Source organism: Sceloporus occidentalis, unplaced genomic scaffold (genome assembly GCF_023333645.1).
Source record: "Sceloporus occidentalis isolate IW3139 unplaced genomic scaffold, rSceOcc1.0.p SCAF_279, whole genome shotgun sequence".
NCBI lineage: Eukaryota > Metazoa > Chordata > Lepidosauria > Squamata > Phrynosomatidae > Sceloporus > Sceloporus occidentalis.
This window is the reverse complement of record NW_028317259.1, coordinates 77,851-95,456: the sequence shown is the minus strand read 5'-3', so window position 1 is coordinate 95,456 and position 17,606 is coordinate 77,851. Positions and strand designations below refer to the sequence as shown.

The following is a 17,606-nucleotide window of genomic DNA, read 5'->3' as shown; positions in this document are numbered from 1 at the left end:
AGTCAGCAAAAGGCAAACGCTACCAGCATGGCATTTAATCGGGGATTAGAGACGCAGGGTGAACCTTCCTTCCAGTGCAGTAAGATCTCCAGTCTCTGTGTTATTCTATGAACGTTATGGGGTCTATTCACTAAATGGAGAGTCGTGGTTCCAACTCACTCTTCATTATGAGGATCCAACAATGGAAGGCTTCTCCAACAAGAAAGGCTGAGCTGGCCCTGTATAATGTAGTATTTAATGGATGAGGAGACTTTGAGATATCACAGATTTAACTATACATTACACAGGGCCAGCCAAGGTCTTCATGCAGCAGAAGCTCAGTGGGGCTGGTTCTTCGTAATGTGTAGTGAAGTCAAGGAACAGAAACCACAAGTCTCTTCCTTTAGTGAGTGGACCCCCTGTGTATGAACATGAACGTCGCAGGATCTTCCGCCCAAAGTCAAAATGGCCTCCTAACGGGTTGAGACAATGTTCTGGCCGCGTGGTCAGCGGTGGAGCACTTGAGATAAATCATTAAAGGCTAAAGGACCTAAACATTCCATTCGAGATATCTACAGAGAGAAAGATATTTCAGGCGATTAGAGGCAGCCAACGGGCTTCTGTCCCAAAGCTCCAAGATGTTTGTCATTTGAAGATGAAGTCTCTGGTTTTAGAGATGTTGATTCATGGAGTTGCCTTCTGGCAGAGTTGTTATTTAAATCCAAACATTACATGATGGATTTACAAGCATGTCACGCCCTTGACAAACCCAGTGGCCAGTTCTCATTACACTCTTTGCCAACCCCTGGGCTTCTTGGCAGGGAAATGTAGGTCGAACGATGGTGACCTGCTGGCGAAGGCTTTATGTTATGACTCGTGTTTGTGTGTGAGCTGGTAGTAATAACAGGGCAGGTTAATGTAAGGCTTACGCTGGCCAGCTCGGCGATGACACATTGAAGGGCTTGGTGGGGTGGTGTGTGTTTAATGATATGCCTTGTGCTGTCTCTTCCCGTACCGCTCCTCTTGTGACTTTCACATTGTGGTTTTTGTATATTGGGGCGCTCAGTCTCCGGCATTGGTCCATAAGCCTGAATTCCAGTAGTACATAGAGTATGGCCACCAGGTCAGGTTCTGGCCACCAGCGGCAGATTGGCTTGGCCACACGCTACGGGAGCATAGGAACATAACTCACGGCCTATCTAGCCATCGGTCACATTCAGTCGACAGGTGGCCGCTGGACTTAAAGTGCCAGGGCTGCCTCGTCAACGACCAGTCCGGCCCTGGTCAAAACGTATGGACCTTGAGTAAGGAGTGGACATCAAGGTCTTCTCCTTCACCCCCTGAAACATATCTAATCACTAATCTGACCCTGCACGTTATACTAACAAGCCATGTTCAAGATCCATGATGGTTCATGTTGGATGTTATGATGTGTTCTTTGCATACCAATGGACACTCTGTTTGTGAATTGCCCTCTTGCCCCCTCCTATCGTTGTTAGGCAGTCTTTGGGCATTATTAGAGGGTTCCATCGCATTGAGGGCTCAGTGTCATTCCTAGCAGGGTTGGAATACTATTTTTTGAGCCACCAAAGGGGTGTTCTATAGAGATTACCATAGGCAACGGCCGAGGGTATCAAAGAGGGGGCTGGGGGCGAAAGGGGCCACCGAGATCTACTAGTCCTGGTTGCATTGTTGACATCCGAAAGGGGTTACCAGCAGGACCGGCGGCACATGAAAGTTGTGTTACTAAGATGATGTAAGATAAACAGGTAACGCAAACACGGGATGCGTTTGTAATGTGTGTGTCAGGGACGCTCTCGTAATTAACCCTTCAATGTCAGCGAAGAGAAAAAAAAATATTGTGTTGGTTATAGCAGATCTAAGGATGATGGACGTATCCCAACAGTAAAAGATTGATACATTCTTTTTACCCCGTTTGATTTATAAAGCCATCTCCTGCTGTTTCTGTACACATTATCTGGGCTTTTAGGACCCTGCGAACCCTCATACCCAGCAATCATTCTGACCTCCTAGAAAAAAAAAGGGGCATCAGGGGAGGAGAGAGGGACACAGGGGAGGAAAGAGGGGCATCAGTGGAGTAAAGAGGGACACAGGGGAGCAAAGAGGGGCATTAGGGGAGGAAAGAGGGACACAAGGGAGGAAAGAGGGACACAAGGGAGGAAAGAGGGACACAAGGCAGGAAAGAGGGGCATCAGTGGAGGAAAGAGGGACACAGGGGAGGAAAGAGGGGCATCAGGGGAGGAAATGCAATGATTTTTTAAATATATATATATCTCATCCCTTTATCATTGGACGGCATGAGCCTGTAACCGAGCGTCTAAAAATAAACAATCTCTCCTAGTTATGGTTCCTTATCTCTACACGGTTACTGCTGAGCACAAGAGTCATACCTGGGAACTCTGTCAACGACCTTCTGAATATTAACCTCTTAGCTGCCTTTGCGTGAGGCTTGCCGGATCCATACTGGCTCAGGGCTCTGAGCGGCTGGGGACAATCAAATAGCGGATCCGATGATAACCCTGAGACTGGGGCAAAAACCCGGAGACTTCCCAGGTATTACCGACATCACTAATGCGCGGGGTATTTAGGATACACGGTTATCCTCCCGTGATCGCATGCGTCTCGAACACCCGATGTATGTGCGTGAGTGTGCGTACGTTTACAACACAGATGGGCAACTGTGTGTCTGGGCACACGTCGGGGCAGGTAGGGAATGAAATAATAGCATTGTTTGACCCAGAACATTAATACCCGTCACACCCAATGTGAGAACAAACGAAGCGTTTCACTCCCAGCCCGGGATGTTTCAGGCATTTATTGGAATCTAACGCCTTTTAAATCCCGTCGCCGTCAGCAACGCACGGCAGGACCCGGCGGGCACACAGAGGAGCCCCGACGCGCGGTTCCAGCCATGCGCGGGTTAACACAATTCCTCTCTCATACCTTTCAGCGTTTCCTAATCCAGCGGCGGGGTCACACGGCCCCCGCGTCACGCGCTATCTACGCCGTGATAAAAGGGTGACTTTTCCACCTAAAAAAAAAATAAATAAAAAAATTCCCTGGCATTAAAGGTGCCGTTCCACTTACTTTATGATCTGCGTTTAGTGCAGAACATTTTCCCAGCATGCACCTGTCCTCCTCTCATTAGGAGAGTGTTCCGCACACGCGCATGGGTTTAGTGAATTAGCTCCCTAGTCGGTGACCTCATAACGCTGAACTCTTTGGGTCCAGGCCTGGCAGACACACTAAGCTAGATTCTACCCCAGCCTGGAAATTCGATATATATATATTCTAAATCTGAGAATAACGGCCAAATCTAAGAGGATTTCCTGAAGTATTGCTGGGTTTTATGGGCTAAAATGAATAGATTTCGGGTCATTACTATGTAACGTGAAGGGTTAGAGGCGGACGCCTCCTGTTTAGGTCCAGTAGGGTTAAGCGAGGCATCGCCCGAAAGCCACTTGTTGGTCACGTTGTCTGGCAAGCGAATAGTCAATACGGTCAAAAGGTACCAGGAACCCCAATGATGTCCTTCAACTGCGACCCTTGTGCCGGGCTGGATTGTCAGCTTAGTGCTGTCCCGTTGAATATCATCCATACATGTAATGCTATTATTATTATTATTATTATTAATTAATTGCCCCAGTATGATCATGGTATCTCCTTCTTCTCCAAATGTTCCTGAAGCGTGAGAAACTGGCAGATCCGCAGTATATTATCTCTAACGTCACTATTGCAGTTGCTTAATGGCCCCCCTGGCATTGTTGGTGGCCCATCATTGATATAACATGTTACCAAAACATACCATACCTAGTCTTATTAATATATGTAATATACAATACCACATTACCCTGATGTTACCAAATTGTTTTTTTATTCTATTTGTATTATTATTATTATAAATTTGTATATATTTTGTTATTGTTCTCATTATAGAGCTGTTGTGATACTCTGAACACAGACAGGAGCCGGGGAGGGTGTAAGATCTGAATATTTCATGATGCAGCTTGTTAGGTCATTGTATGGGAACATTGTTTCGGAATACAGACTCTTTGAAAGGAAATTGTGCTTTGAAAACATAGGAACCCTTTTGTTAAAGAACCTGTAGGCTTCGAAAGTTCCAAACCTCGATTAAAGAATCGAACTTTCCCATCGCACTCTGGTAGGCATAGAGCCACGTTATCTTACGCGTTTTAGAAAACCTAAGCTTAGGAGCTATCAGGTGTATCTTTGTATATACGGTCCTTTTTGGTCTTACTTGGTCCTTCTTGGTCCTTCATGATCCTTCTTAGTCGTATTTGGTTCTTCTTTGACCTTATTGGTCCTTCTTGATCCTTCTTGGTCTTACTTGGTCGTATTGGGTTCTTCTTGGTCTTACTTGGTCCTTCTTGATCCTTCTTGGTCTTTCTTGGTCCCTCTTGGTCCTTCTTGGTCCTACTTGTTTCTTCTTGGTCTTACTTGGTCCTTTTTGGTCCTACTTGGTGTGACCTCTGCGAACCAACAATGGAGCCCTTACAGACTACATTGTGGATTTGGTGTAAGAGTGGAACTCAAAGAGGATAATTAGTTAACATATTTTAGCACATTTCTAGAGAATTATAATTTTTGGTTGGACTGAGCAAAATTCCCTTCTTGCCCCGGATCTGATAAATAGGTTTTGGATTTAATTCTTAATAATGTTTTTTAAATAATTTGCCATTTATCTGGTGTAAAAGACAATTTCCCTTTTTCTGTAATAATTTCCCTCTTTTAAAACGTATTTTTATCTCGTCTAATCGAATACAGACAAAAGAACCGATACTCGGGAGATAAAAAAAAGGGAAGCGAAAGGGTCGGGCCGAGCTCCAGAGAAAGCCGACGTAGCAAATAATTGGGAAGTACCTAGACGTTTGGCAGCATTTTTGGAAACATGTTTTAGTTTCCATCTTTCACTTTTTTAGGGGAATATTTGGTAAAATGTGATGTCATAACTTGTGTTTTCGTTCATGGGAATTTCCCAGCTTTTCGGATGGGTCTCCGTGGGAGAAAGTGTCTAAAAAGGGAAAGGAATCCCTGAGAAAGAATTGATATTTTCTTTGAGGTATCTGACGTGGTTTTGGATACTTCAGAATACCAAAATAAATGCAATTTTTCTACATTAAATTTTATTGTTCTATTTCCTTATTCTCTCCTTTCATTTTAGCGATGCCTTCAGCGAGTTGAAGTGGATTGCTAAACTTACAAAGTCCGTTGTATACATTAAACATGTAATTTCTTTAACTAGTTGTAATAAACAGAGAACCCTATTTCTTCAGTCCAATGTGCAAGCCGTTTTGTCTATGAACCCCAATCAGGTTTTTAATATTGTGGAATTTATCCAGATCCCAATGGTGCGGGACTCAAGGTTTCTAGATTTGCCCAATGGGTGCTCAGTCTTGAAGTTCTTCTGCTGAATGTATATCTGTTTCTCCCCCCACAGCTCGTTCCTTGGTAACTCATGGTTGTCGCTCAACCAGGATCCATCCTGGGGCAGTCAGAACTTCCCATCCATTTAGCTCCGTCCAACCATTCAATGTCACCGGAGAGAAAGGGAGAAGAGGACTGTGAATTAGAAGCGCCCTGCGAAGAACTGGAAGGGGACTCCGTGTCCTCAGAAGGTGGACGGATGACAGACAGCACTGATGATGAGGAGACCAGTAGCACAGAGAGCTCTCATGCTCGGGTGAGTCCTTCCACCAGTCATGGTCATATTCAGAGTAACAGAATGGCACTGATATTAAACCCCTTTCTGTAATGACAAACCATCGTGGGTAGGTATGCTTGAAGGCCAAGGATCCTTGAAGACTTGACTTGGGTGTAGAAGATATCTTGGACGTTGTTGGATTAAAATGAGTCAGAAATCTTCATATAAAAGCATTTGTAGAAGCACTCCTCGTGCTAATATTTTTTAACGTGGTCATGGTGACCTAAAAGTTTCTAAAGTTCTAATATTAAACTACTTTGGTTAGAATGTATCCACCAAAAATGGATTTCGCTTTTAATCCAGGAGGACTTTTGACCACACTTTCTTTTTAGATATTTGAGAATGTTTTCATTAATCAAGAGCGTCAAGCCAACACTTGGTTGAGTGGAACCACATGAAGCTTGCAGTGCAATGCATTCAAGTCGCGCATTTTAGCCTCACGCACACAATGACATCATACATCGGGAGCAGCAACATAAGATGAATCCGCTCCCATATGTCAACTCCCTGGATTAAAATCTCTCTGTAAAACACAATATAAATATAATTATAGGTGTCTGATGTGGAAACAAAAGAGGCGTCAGTCAAGCTAATGTATATATGGACAAACTTCATTTTATTTCTACTAAGGGCTGCACCTTTTAGTTAGAAATTCAAACAATAACCTTTGATTTTGTTTAGCTTTAGTTCTAGAAATCCCTGATGAGGAACCAACGAGAGGGTGTTACAGAAAGTTTCATGGTAGATGAGAACCGAGTGTAGGTCCATTGACCAGAATAAATGGCAAGGTTCATGATGGTTCATCTTGCATACGGGGCATTAATTCAGATATCTGTCACCAGGCTTATGGTTACCTATCCTGGATATGACGCTCTTGCTAACTGTCCTGTTTGGTCTTTGCGGTTGGACTTGTGTGTCCTTGGAATGTCTTGACAGGATGGAGTTCTGCATATGTTCAAAGAGAGGTAGCCCCAGGGTCTTGCATACATTAAGTGATATGACCTAGAGGGTCATGGCAGGGCACCATCAACCACTTCCGTTTCTTAAAACCACATTTTGACCTGAGGAGATACGATGGGATCATGGAAGGTATATCTTCCCAGCATCAGGTCATATTGAATGTTCTTCACAGGATAACCTTGGAACCCTGGTGTATTTTGGTTTTAACGATAATATCTACCCCTCAGCTTTCTATCTGAAGCTTCCATCACCTCTTTGACAAACTTATTGGGACCTGGGTGAGATGATTAAGTCATCTTATGACACTTCAGCTGGCCATCCATGATGCATAGTAAGAGTTATTCGTGAGAATAACGGGACTTTTAATTTACCGAGATATGAAAGCCTTGTGGCTACTACTGATCCAAAGGGAATTGGCCAAAAGGTTAAATGAAACTGTAATAAAGCGTACAATACTTGGTTTCTAAATGTGGCAACCGACTGATTATCTCAACTTCAGATAAGGCTCGGAAATCGACATCTTTACCCCCGTCCCGGGTGAGGGACAACGAGAGAGGGAGAGCTTAGTCAAACCTAAAGTATGTTCTCACATTCCCCGCTGGTGTCGTAGCGAGTGCCAAAGTGACAGTGACATCGCGGGGCGATAATATGAGGTCACCAGGGATGGCCAGAAAATATCTCAAGGACCCAAATGCCACTTTCAGTCATTTCCAGAGAACATAATCATTCTAGTTGTGTCCGACCCTTTGAATGTAGGGACTGTAAGAAGCGCTGCAGGAATTGTTGGAAATAGGGGGCATCGGGGAGGAAAAATACATAGGGTTTTTTGGCACGAAGAGGGACTGGGCCTCCTTGACTTAAATAGTTCCATCTGTCCTTTTGAAGCACATGTGGCCCCTGCAGTTGGTATTGAGATAAAGCCGCTATTGTTACGTTGGTTTGAATTATTATTACTATTAAAGGCTGCTGTCGCTAACCGCTCTCTTTGTGCCCCTCCAGAAGGAAGAGGAGGTGGGCAGCCAGGTCCAGAGGAGGCTGGAGATCGAACAGTTAAAAGTCATGGGTCGGATTTCCCAGCTGGAGCAAGAAATCAGAGATCTGCAGCTGCAGCGGCGAGAGTTAAATATCGAGGTAATTCATACGGTCGCTCTACAGACTCCCCGGAGGCATTCAAAGGGTTAAACAGGTCGCTCATGCTTAAAATGCTTAAAGTCCCTCATTATATTAGCCTCTACCACTTCTGCTGGGAGGCTGTTCCACTTATCTACCACCCTCTCTGTAAAGTAAAACTCCCTTCCATTCCATCTAAGCCTCTGATTATGGTTTCTAACATTTCTCCTCCTTTGAAACTTTTCTCCTTCTTGTACTTTGTTATATCGTCGCCCCTCTATATATTTCTAATCTTTTTTTGGAGTCATTCCTGAGCTGTCCATCATTTCTAAATGCCCCTCCCCCAAACTGCGGTGGCGTCACCATCCGAGGCACCGAGTAGCCGGACAAACCGGTATTTCTAGAGAACGCTCCACGAGGGGAGGAACCCGAAACCTGAGGAGGAAGCGGGCGCCCCCACGCCGCCTGGGGGGGGGGGGCGCATCACTAAAAAAATCACATCTAAACCCACGAGGGTCTTCTGAAGTCTCTCAGCAACGCAAGAGTTAATAAAAAAATAACATAAAGTAACATAAATCTGAGTGTAAATAATTTCTTTATCCTGTAAACAAACAATTCATTAAAGGCAGGAATAGGAATCCCCCCCCCAGACTACAACTCCCATCATTCTTAACCAGAAGCAGACCGAGCACAGGGAGAGTTCTATAATCATGGCTGGCTGAGATAATGGGAGTTGTATGATGCAAGAGCATATGTCTATGCAAAGATTCAGGAGCCCTATGCCTATCCCGTGCATGTTTAAATCCCCTCACTGTATTACCCTCTACCACCTCTGCCGGGAGGCTGTTCCACTTATCCACCACCCTCTAGGTAAAGCAAAACATTCTTACATTCCATCTTACTCTCTCGATGCATTGAGATGTGGCCATTTCTGTGTGGGGCTGTATGGGTAACGCATGTAGCTAATGCACCTAGAAATGTCTCTTTCTATTACGAGACATCCCTAACAAACAGAATGTCACTCCTGGCTCCTCCTGTTTGTACAAAAACCTGTCCGCTGTTTACGCTGTGCGGCGGAACAGGTGCGCACTGCCAGCGTGGGTGTTGTGACAGTAAAACAAAAGATTCACTTAATGCGACAGGATACTAGTTTTCTCAAGCAATGCGCCGTTTAGGAGATAGTCGTCTCGCGAACTTTCAGAATTTCGATGGGAGGAGAACACAGGAGAGGTCAGTAAATGCCCCCTTCTCCCGATCCATAAGGATGAATGGGACCTTCTCTGCTGGTAGTCAGTGGAATGTTTAGACTGGGAGATTGATCACATTTATCATTTCATAAGAGCTCCAAATGGGGTTAACCACCCCAGACGTTTGGCGAGCTCTTGGCTTTCCAGGTATGTCAAACCGGTTTCGGGTGCCCTTTACAAGTCACCAAATTGGCCAAGATTTTGGGTTAAACAACCCAAAACCATGAGCTTTAGCAGAATAGTTTCAATGTCAATCTGTAGAGATTTAGAGCAGATGTCATAGTAGAAGAATGTATCTTATGATGGACAACATACCTTAGTCAACAATGACGCCATCATCTTAAAAAGATTTTCATAGTCACTGTAAATAAGGAGTATCAATTATTTGAAGACAGGAGCAACGTGATACATTGTTACATTCCAGTAGCATCATTGGTTGCTACGGAGGAATAAGGGGCCATCATGGTAGGCCTAATCGTCATGGGTGGAGAGTCTTCTTCAGCAGTTGAAGATCTAAGTCATATGGAAGTTCCTCATGGGAGGGGCTAATTTCTCATCTTTTATATCATTCCGTCCCCCCCTGCTCACAGGTGGAAATGGAGTTAGCTTTGTTGGAAGGGGAGCTGAGGACGGAGAGGAAGAAGATGGAGCAGGAGGAGGAGCTCATAGGTTCTTTGCACGGGCAGCTGAGAGAAACGGAGAGGAGGTGGCAGGAAGAGAAAGAGAAGGTAATGATGGGGCGCACCTGTTTATCCAGAGCCTCTTCTGTCAACAACTGAACAAATGCCTCTTTCATATCTGATCATAACAGTTGTTATCTGAGAGATCTGTGACTAGTATGATTGCTCCTTCACCGATGAAAGTCCGTTTTTATTCTTCTTAAGCTCTTTTGCTCCACGTGGCCCGTGCTTACTGATCTTCCTTTGACACATGTCTACGTAGACAGCTGTGCCATGTAGCTCTACTCCTTTATGCCCCTTCTTCGGTGGGGGGACTAACTGAAAATTCAAATGCCATTTCATCGCAGGGCAAGCTCCGTCTTCAGGATGAGAAGAAGAAGGTCCAAGATCTCGAGCAGAAGATATCCGAGTGCCGTGCGCAGTTGGACAAACAGCCAGAGAGCTTACGGGAACAGTTGCGGAAACAGATCCAAGAGGTGGGTGGATTTAGGAAGGGGTTGTTTGTGCGTTCGCCTGCACCTGTAGATGCATTGTACTTCTCAAGCTGACTCACGATCGTTGACATTCTAACTCGAAAAAGGCTCTGTGACAGCTTCATATGTTTTTAGCAGATATTTATTTAAATATATTCAGAGGGAGCGAGGAAGGCTGCTAGCGGGGTTGCCAATGGATAAGTCTCTTTAAACGATCCATATATATTTAAGGGTTGTTGCCCAGTGGTTATGGACGGTGGTCGGAGTTCCATCGGTAAACGAGGAGAGGGTCTCTATCAGTGCTAGCTCTAGCTCCTTGTAGGTGGGTGGAATTCTATGCTTGGTTCTTCTAATCTTTGTCTCTTCCCTAGATGTTCTATAGGGGGTTGTGTAGGGTTAGGCTTTAGTCATCTGCTCTCCTCTCGTATTTGATGGAGAAGGTTTGTCTTGCATGTTACCTGGCCGAGAATGGTCTCGGTGTATGGAAGCGATGACATGTTTGTGGAATACAATGAAGTGAAAAATGTCATGTATTTCAGATGATGGAGACTATGGATACAGCTGTGAAGTCCTTCGAAGATCTGGAGTTCCAACAACTGGAGACCGAGAGCAGTCGAGAGGAAGACCGTGAGGCTTCGTACAGACAAATCTCGCAGGATATATCCAGGCAACAAAATGAGCTGAACCGGCGGAAGGTCAGTGAAGGTGGATATGGATATAGCAGGATTCCATCTCGTTTTATAATATGATTGTGCAGTAAAAATAGAATTAGTGGAGAAAAAAACCATCTGGTTCAGCGCTTTTTATGGAAATTATACCCACCAAAAATGTTGTGTTAACCGAAAAGATGTTATTTATCAGATGTTAAAATGGAGAAATAAATGTATTGGTCGATGAGAAGAGGTCTACATATATGTTATAGAAGAGGCACTGACTGATTAGAAGACATACGTGATGGTCTAGAAAATACCCTTTTCTTGTTTTTCTTCAGGATAAGGTGCTGCGTCTGGAGGAGCAGATACGGGGTGCGCAGGACCAGGCAGCGGCCGACCGGCGCCGGATTAGCGAAGAGAACACCAAGATCTTCAAGTCGTTGAACCAGGTACCCGCAATACTCGCTTTATGGGGCTTCAAGTCAGAGAGTGTCTGAGGATCAGTGCAGGTTTTCTGGAGAGCGCAGACTTGGGGAGTGGTAAAAAATAAAGAGAGATTGGGTAAAGACAGAGGACAAAGGGTGGTATTAGAAGACCGCACACACGCTTCTAATTGTAGAACAACAAATAGATTCCTAACAAGGCAGTAAAAATGTCAAAATTCTGCCATTCCAAGTCACCTTAATCCACTGCATAGTCTTGATGGAGATGAAAATACATGTAATATGTTTCGCTTGATACAAATATGTAACATTCCACAAGGTGTGACACTCCTGGTAGAACCATCCAATGTTAGTGGCTTCCCATCATGCTTTACTATTCAGTGCTGGTTTAACATCCACTTTAGAACACACATTAATTATAATTTTTGTAAATGAACATGTTTGGCCTCCAGCTATCTCCTTGATGGACGACGGCTTTCATCATCCCAAACCATACCCCTTATATCAAGTGTTAAAGGTTCTTATTAGCATTATCGCCGCTGCTTGGATGCCAGTAACAGTGTATCCGTGTTCTAGGAAAAGGAGCGCTTACTGTCACTCAGTGCCTTGATTGGGAAGGACTCAGAAAAACAGGAAAAAAAGGAACCCAGAAAGGTTAGTCAAAACCACCACCAGCAGCTGGCTGTCATACTGCTCTCTCCTGACGCCTAGTGGCTGGTGAACTAATTACAGTCACATTCCCCTTCAAATAAAGTGACCTTTATTACTATATTTAAGGTTTTGGAATTTTTTTTTACTGAGGTTATGACAATTCTTTTGTGTCTTTGGAGATGGACTTGGACCCGATGATAACTGGTTTCTCTTTGGTTCTACTGTTTCTCCATCAGGGACTTCAGAGAACTTCCAGTTTACCCAGAAGAAGAGGTAATTCCCCATTTGTCCGGCCAACCGACAGACCAGTATCTCTGAATGGCAGCAGTAAGTGTCCTCGCATCTCCTTCATTCCTTTACGATTACCTTCATTTCAAAATAAATCAAGATTTACGTCCAGAATGTCCAACCAGCAAACGATGACCTTAATAACAGTTAGGAAAATGTAGTTATTGACTCCTTTCTTTCCTGGCAGCCTGCTTGGAGAGCCTCGGTATTACGTTGAACCTTGCCGTGTCCTCTAACAACACCAATGGCAAAGCTGGACAGTCAGTTAGTCCAAGTCTTGAAAAAGCTCGGAGCCCTGATATCCAAGGAGAAGAGAGAAGGGGATCAAAGGAAGGCAAACCTCAAAATGGCCTCGGAAGACTATCGGGCACCTATGGGTAATTATGGATTGGTCAAGTTGGGCATCTGGCTTATCATACCCAACTGTCTTGTAGCTTTTGTCAATAGAGTTGTGAAAATTGGGATACTAGACAGATCCTAGTACAGAAAAATTTCATGGGAAAGGAGATAAAATGGCTTGTTTAGAGTGTCGTTGACCACCCATGTGTCGACAAGCTGTTTCCAACTTTTGTAATGGAAAGAGCTTTATGCTACTGGGGAACACTGGTTCAGGCTGTATCCTTTTACATTCATTATATCATCTGATACAATGTATCGGTTTCTTAGATCCATTGGGCCTCGTACAAACATTTTGGAGGAATGACTACCTATGGTCCACGGAGCTCCACTGATCTAAAACCCTTAAGCTTCAGACAGCTAGGAGAATATATCTGTTGAGGTTTTCAAAGATAATTCTGATGCTAGAACCCTACATAATGCATTTATTCTAGAACCCTAGAACAGGATGCTGATTTTCGGCTGGTAATTCTGTTTGAGGAACTTACAGAAAACTTTACAGAAAAAGGAAACTGTGTTAACCGGTCGAAGCTGAGCATTACTTGGCCAGTCTGAGGGTTATATTTTGTATAATGGCTGTATTTCTTCCTCCAAGGCCTCTACCCAAAATAGCTGAGATTGAGCGCCAGCTGCGGGAAGCTATGGCGGAGAAAGAGCGCCTCCTAAAGGCCAGGGTGAGTACATGTATAAATATATTCTATACAGCCCTCACTATATATTACATTTTTTGTAAATAAAATACAATATAATATTGGAAACGGTTTCTAAGAGTTAGTGTGTATACAGTAATGTCGGTCGGTGACAAAAACACGGTTTTATCCCATTTTATCCCAATAAACTCCCTTTATCTGCAGACCTGGAGCCGCCGTTGCTGTCAGTCATGTGATATTTTGGGTGACTTTCATGCTCAAGCACCACACTGAGCTGATGCTTTATGGCAACGCTAATGAAGTCCGTTCCTCCATAGACTTTCATAAACATTGGGAGTCTGGCTGGGTGATTGAGACTGAGCTTTTCTATGGCTTATATGCAGCTGCCTGAAGACATTATAAAATAAATAGGTTTATTAAATAAGTTCAGTGGCGAAACGCTGTGACGTGGGAAGTTTTATTTAAGAATCGTGCGGCTCCAGGACGTAAAACGCACCCGGCTCCGCAGCTGTCACGTGAAAGAACTTCTTCTATTTGAGGAAGTCAGACAGACGCTGGTAACCCTTTCCTTTCATAGACAGACATCACGGTTCCCAGAGCAGGTATGGAGAGCTCTCCAGCAGACATAGTTGGGTTTTTTGGGGACACCGTGTCCCGCACCTCGACTTATTGAAATCTGTTTATAGAGACATCAGGAGATGCGTTTGTCGTCTGTATAACTCGTTATCTGTCTCTTGCTGGCTGTCTCGTCGCATGAATCGATAGACTGGTTTTTCGAGCTTTGGTCGGTGACATAAATAGCCCGAAAACGGAGATTTAACAAACTATATGACAAAAGGATTATTTTCCATTAAAGATCTTTGTTCCTGCAAGGGTCTCAATATCTCCGGCTTGGGGGAGAGAAGAGAGAGAGAGAGAGAGAGGGGATGGGAGAGAGACATTTAAATACATAAAGGTGGAGATTATTTCAAAGGAGGAGAAAGCGCTAGATGGAATATAAGGAAGTGTTAATTTATGGAGAGGGTGGTAGATAAGTGGAACAGCCTCCCAGCAGAGGTGGTAGAGGGTAATACAGTGAGGGTATTAAACATGCATGGGATAGGCATACGGCTCCTGAATCTAAGACGAGACCAACGACTGATTAAGGTTTGTTTTTAGGTAAATGTATCATTATTGAGGGTTTTTTTTACACACAGACTTTGAGCGTTACCTCTCTTTGCCCGTTAACGAGGGTATTTGTTGCATATTTTAGGAGGAGAAGAGGGCAGCTAAAGAGATGAAGACCCGGCGTCTAGAAATGGATCAAAGTCAAGCGAAGGAACAATTAGCGATAACTAGTCCAGCGACGGCGCAGCCAGCCACGGCCGAAACGGCTAAGGAACCCGTAAGTGTGGAATATCCGGCATCCGCTTTTCTATACGGACAGAATATGATTTCAGGTGTTACTTCGTATACAGAGCGTACCTTTTCTAAAACAGTTTGAAGAACCGTATATAAAATATATATTTCAGTACTTTTATACAACAACATTTAAAAAAAGGATTTTAAGTACTTTGGGTTCCAAGTATTAGTTTTTTGTTATTATTTATTATCCATTATTGTTTTGCGTGCTCTGGGCAGGTGAAAGTCCTCTCCGTACCTTGCTCCCAAACATCGGTCGACCTCCGCGCGTACTTAGAAGCATCGGGTCACAGCGTGGAGACCTGTCCACAAGTGCGGGTCAGTGCGTCGTGCTGCCGGGGGTACCTGGTCAAGATGGGCGGACGCATTAAGACGTGGAAGAAACGCTGGTTTGTGTTCGACAGACAGAAGAGACGCCTTGCCTACTACTCAGGTATCTGTCATGTGTATGAGTCTATATATTGTATACAGATTTATCCATATATTCTATGAATCAGTTATGTCAGTTCTGTCCGTTGCTTTTCTTCGTTTTTATGATTAAAGCCCGCTTTGTCTTAATTTATCAGATAAAGAGGAACAGAAACTGAAAGGGGTGATATATTTCCAGGCCATCGAAGAGGTTTATTATGATCATCTAAGAAGTGCTTTTAAGGTAACCACCATTCAATGATACCATGCCTTCTGGGTAATCATGACCTGCCAATGAGTGGCAGCCTGGCAAGAAGGTGGAGGGGTAACTACCTACCAACTGCCCTGTTCACGTTTTTTTTGTTATTTGCAATTCCACGTTTGGCCACATGAGGGCTCTGTGATAAATTGCATTCAGGTCAATTAGCTGTGTATCTAACCAGACTGAACTCTATCTTCTCTATGGTGGCCTCCATATTGGTTGAGTGCTGGTAGACTTTGGCCAAGATTAGCCAGTATAAATCAAATTTGCTGCATTCTAGATGGCTTTTGCTCACAATTTGATAGAATCATAAAGTGGGATATGGTTACTTCCCAAACATTTAAGGTGCCGGCCTGTTCCCAGTACAAATTTATTTCAAGCAGGTTGAATGTGCAGCCGCGTTCCTCACAAACACAATGATAGAGTTATTAAAACTCTTTCATTACAGAGAGAATAATTGGTTCTGTTTTTGCTTCCCCCCGCCCAGAGCCCGCACCCCAAACTGACGTTTTGTTTGAAGACCTTCGAGCGGCTTTTCTGTATGGTGGCTCCAACACCAGAAGCCATGAGGATATGGATGGATGTAATGGTGACTGCAGCCGAGGAAAATTCTCGTTACTGAAGACTTGTTAATAAGATTGAGGCCAAGGAAACAGTTTCTAGAAGGACGTCAGGATTGGAATGAGAAGTAAAACCAGAGGAAACGAGATGTGTTTTCTTGTGTGATCCAGATGACACATTTTTTAAGGCACATTGTGTCGGACGGACATCTCTAATTCTGAGTTCTATTATATATGTACATTACTGTATATATTAATGGACATCTGTGGACAAAGGATGCTCTCCACCAAGAGTTCATAATCTCTTCAACCTCTTATGGGGTTGGGTTGTATCTCTAAAGTAACAATGTGATGATGTCTTTGAAGATCTAAACTCACATGGGTGATTTTTCTAGAAGAACAATGATTCCTTGAACAGAAACCAAGAACTGTGTCCACTGGCAAGACACGACGGAGAAGAATCGGTGGACATTCTTCTACTCTTTGGAAGTTGGTCAAGTGAGTCTGGAGAACCCTTCACAAGAGGACGTCTGAAGCTTCATAATCAATAGGGGGGAACTGGATAACCTAGGTGGTCTTCTTTTGTAACATGCCAGGTGTTTGGTATTACCGGACATTTGACTTGATTTGTTGTGATCTCCAAGAGATTTTGATGAATGTATTGGCATGTAGTTCAGTGTGCGTAAAATGACTTTTAATGAGTAGTGATGGTTACGTACAACAGATGTTCAGCCAGGTGCCACGAGTAAATGGAAGAGCTGACAATCTGTCCCATAAGAATGGATCCAAAGGGGTAACCGGTAGTTTAAAGACACAACAATAAACTCTGTAAAGGTTCTCGAAGTCCGAGGAGAACTCTGGACACTACTTAGACCTTCCTCGACACATACTGGATGTCCACACATGGCCTTTGCTTTGATGAGCTGCTCTCGCGGCAATATCTCTGTTGCCAGAATATCTTTGGATAGATAGGCCGACGATGATATTTAAATTGGGATTTTTTTAAAGGTTCGTCATGTAGCAATAAGAAGGTCACCATTGGAAGTGAGCCGTTACTCATGTAAAATAAATCGCCTGTAACATATTTGTTGATATAAAGTTTATATGTTCTGTGATTCCTTATTCTGGAATATTTCCATGACTCTGTATAACCATCACTTATAGTTATTATGTAAGATCATAAAGCCTTAGTTATTTTTTTTAGATTACTTATTATTTTAAAAGAAAAAAAAATAAAGCACAAATATGTATTTTATATGAAGGTCCGTTCTTTTACATATAACGGGTTTCTTATTTCTGTTCTTCTATGTTCCTTGGCGGTTACTGACGCCGGTTTGGATGCAGCATGATTGGTTCCTTATTAGCTCCTCCTCTGACCTCTTCAGATGTGATTGGTGGAGAAGAAATATAAAAATATTTAGTTTAACAAAACTTTTATTTTGGCCCCCGAACATTCTATTTTTTTTTTTTTATATAAAATAATCTTTCTTTCTAGATGAATTTGTTAATTTAATTTTCCATTCCAGTAAAAATGATAAAATTAATGCCTTTAATACAAGTCATGGGTATAGTAAATATTAAATTTGTGTTGATTCCCCTGATTTTGGAGTAAAAAAACCACACTTTTCTAAATGTTTCTTCAAATATTTCGGACATCGTAATATACTTGAGTGAAACGCATATCTTTGCTGGTTACTGGCTC

At 43.3% G+C, this 17,606-nt stretch overlaps 1 protein-coding gene across 1 annotated transcript; it reads left to right on the top strand.

The window, feature by feature from the left end:
- The first annotated feature begins 2,615 nt into the window (after positions 1-2,615).
- On the top strand, positions 2,616-15,966 carry LOC149275568 (pleckstrin homology-like domain family B member 2). The gene is made up of 14 exons (XM_089504556.1): positions 2,616-2,706; positions 5,496-5,701; positions 7,682-7,813; positions 9,630-9,767; positions 10,067-10,195; positions 10,732-10,887; positions 11,184-11,294; positions 12,176-12,266; positions 12,415-12,487; positions 13,219-13,297; positions 14,526-14,585; positions 14,894-15,107; positions 15,241-15,326; positions 15,832-15,966. The coding sequence occupies exons 1-14, from the start codon at positions 2,616-2,618 to the stop codon at positions 15,964-15,966; spliced, it is 1,701 nt and encodes a 566-aa protein (XP_089360682.1).
- The last annotated feature ends 1,640 nt before the right edge of the window (positions 15,967-17,606 follow it).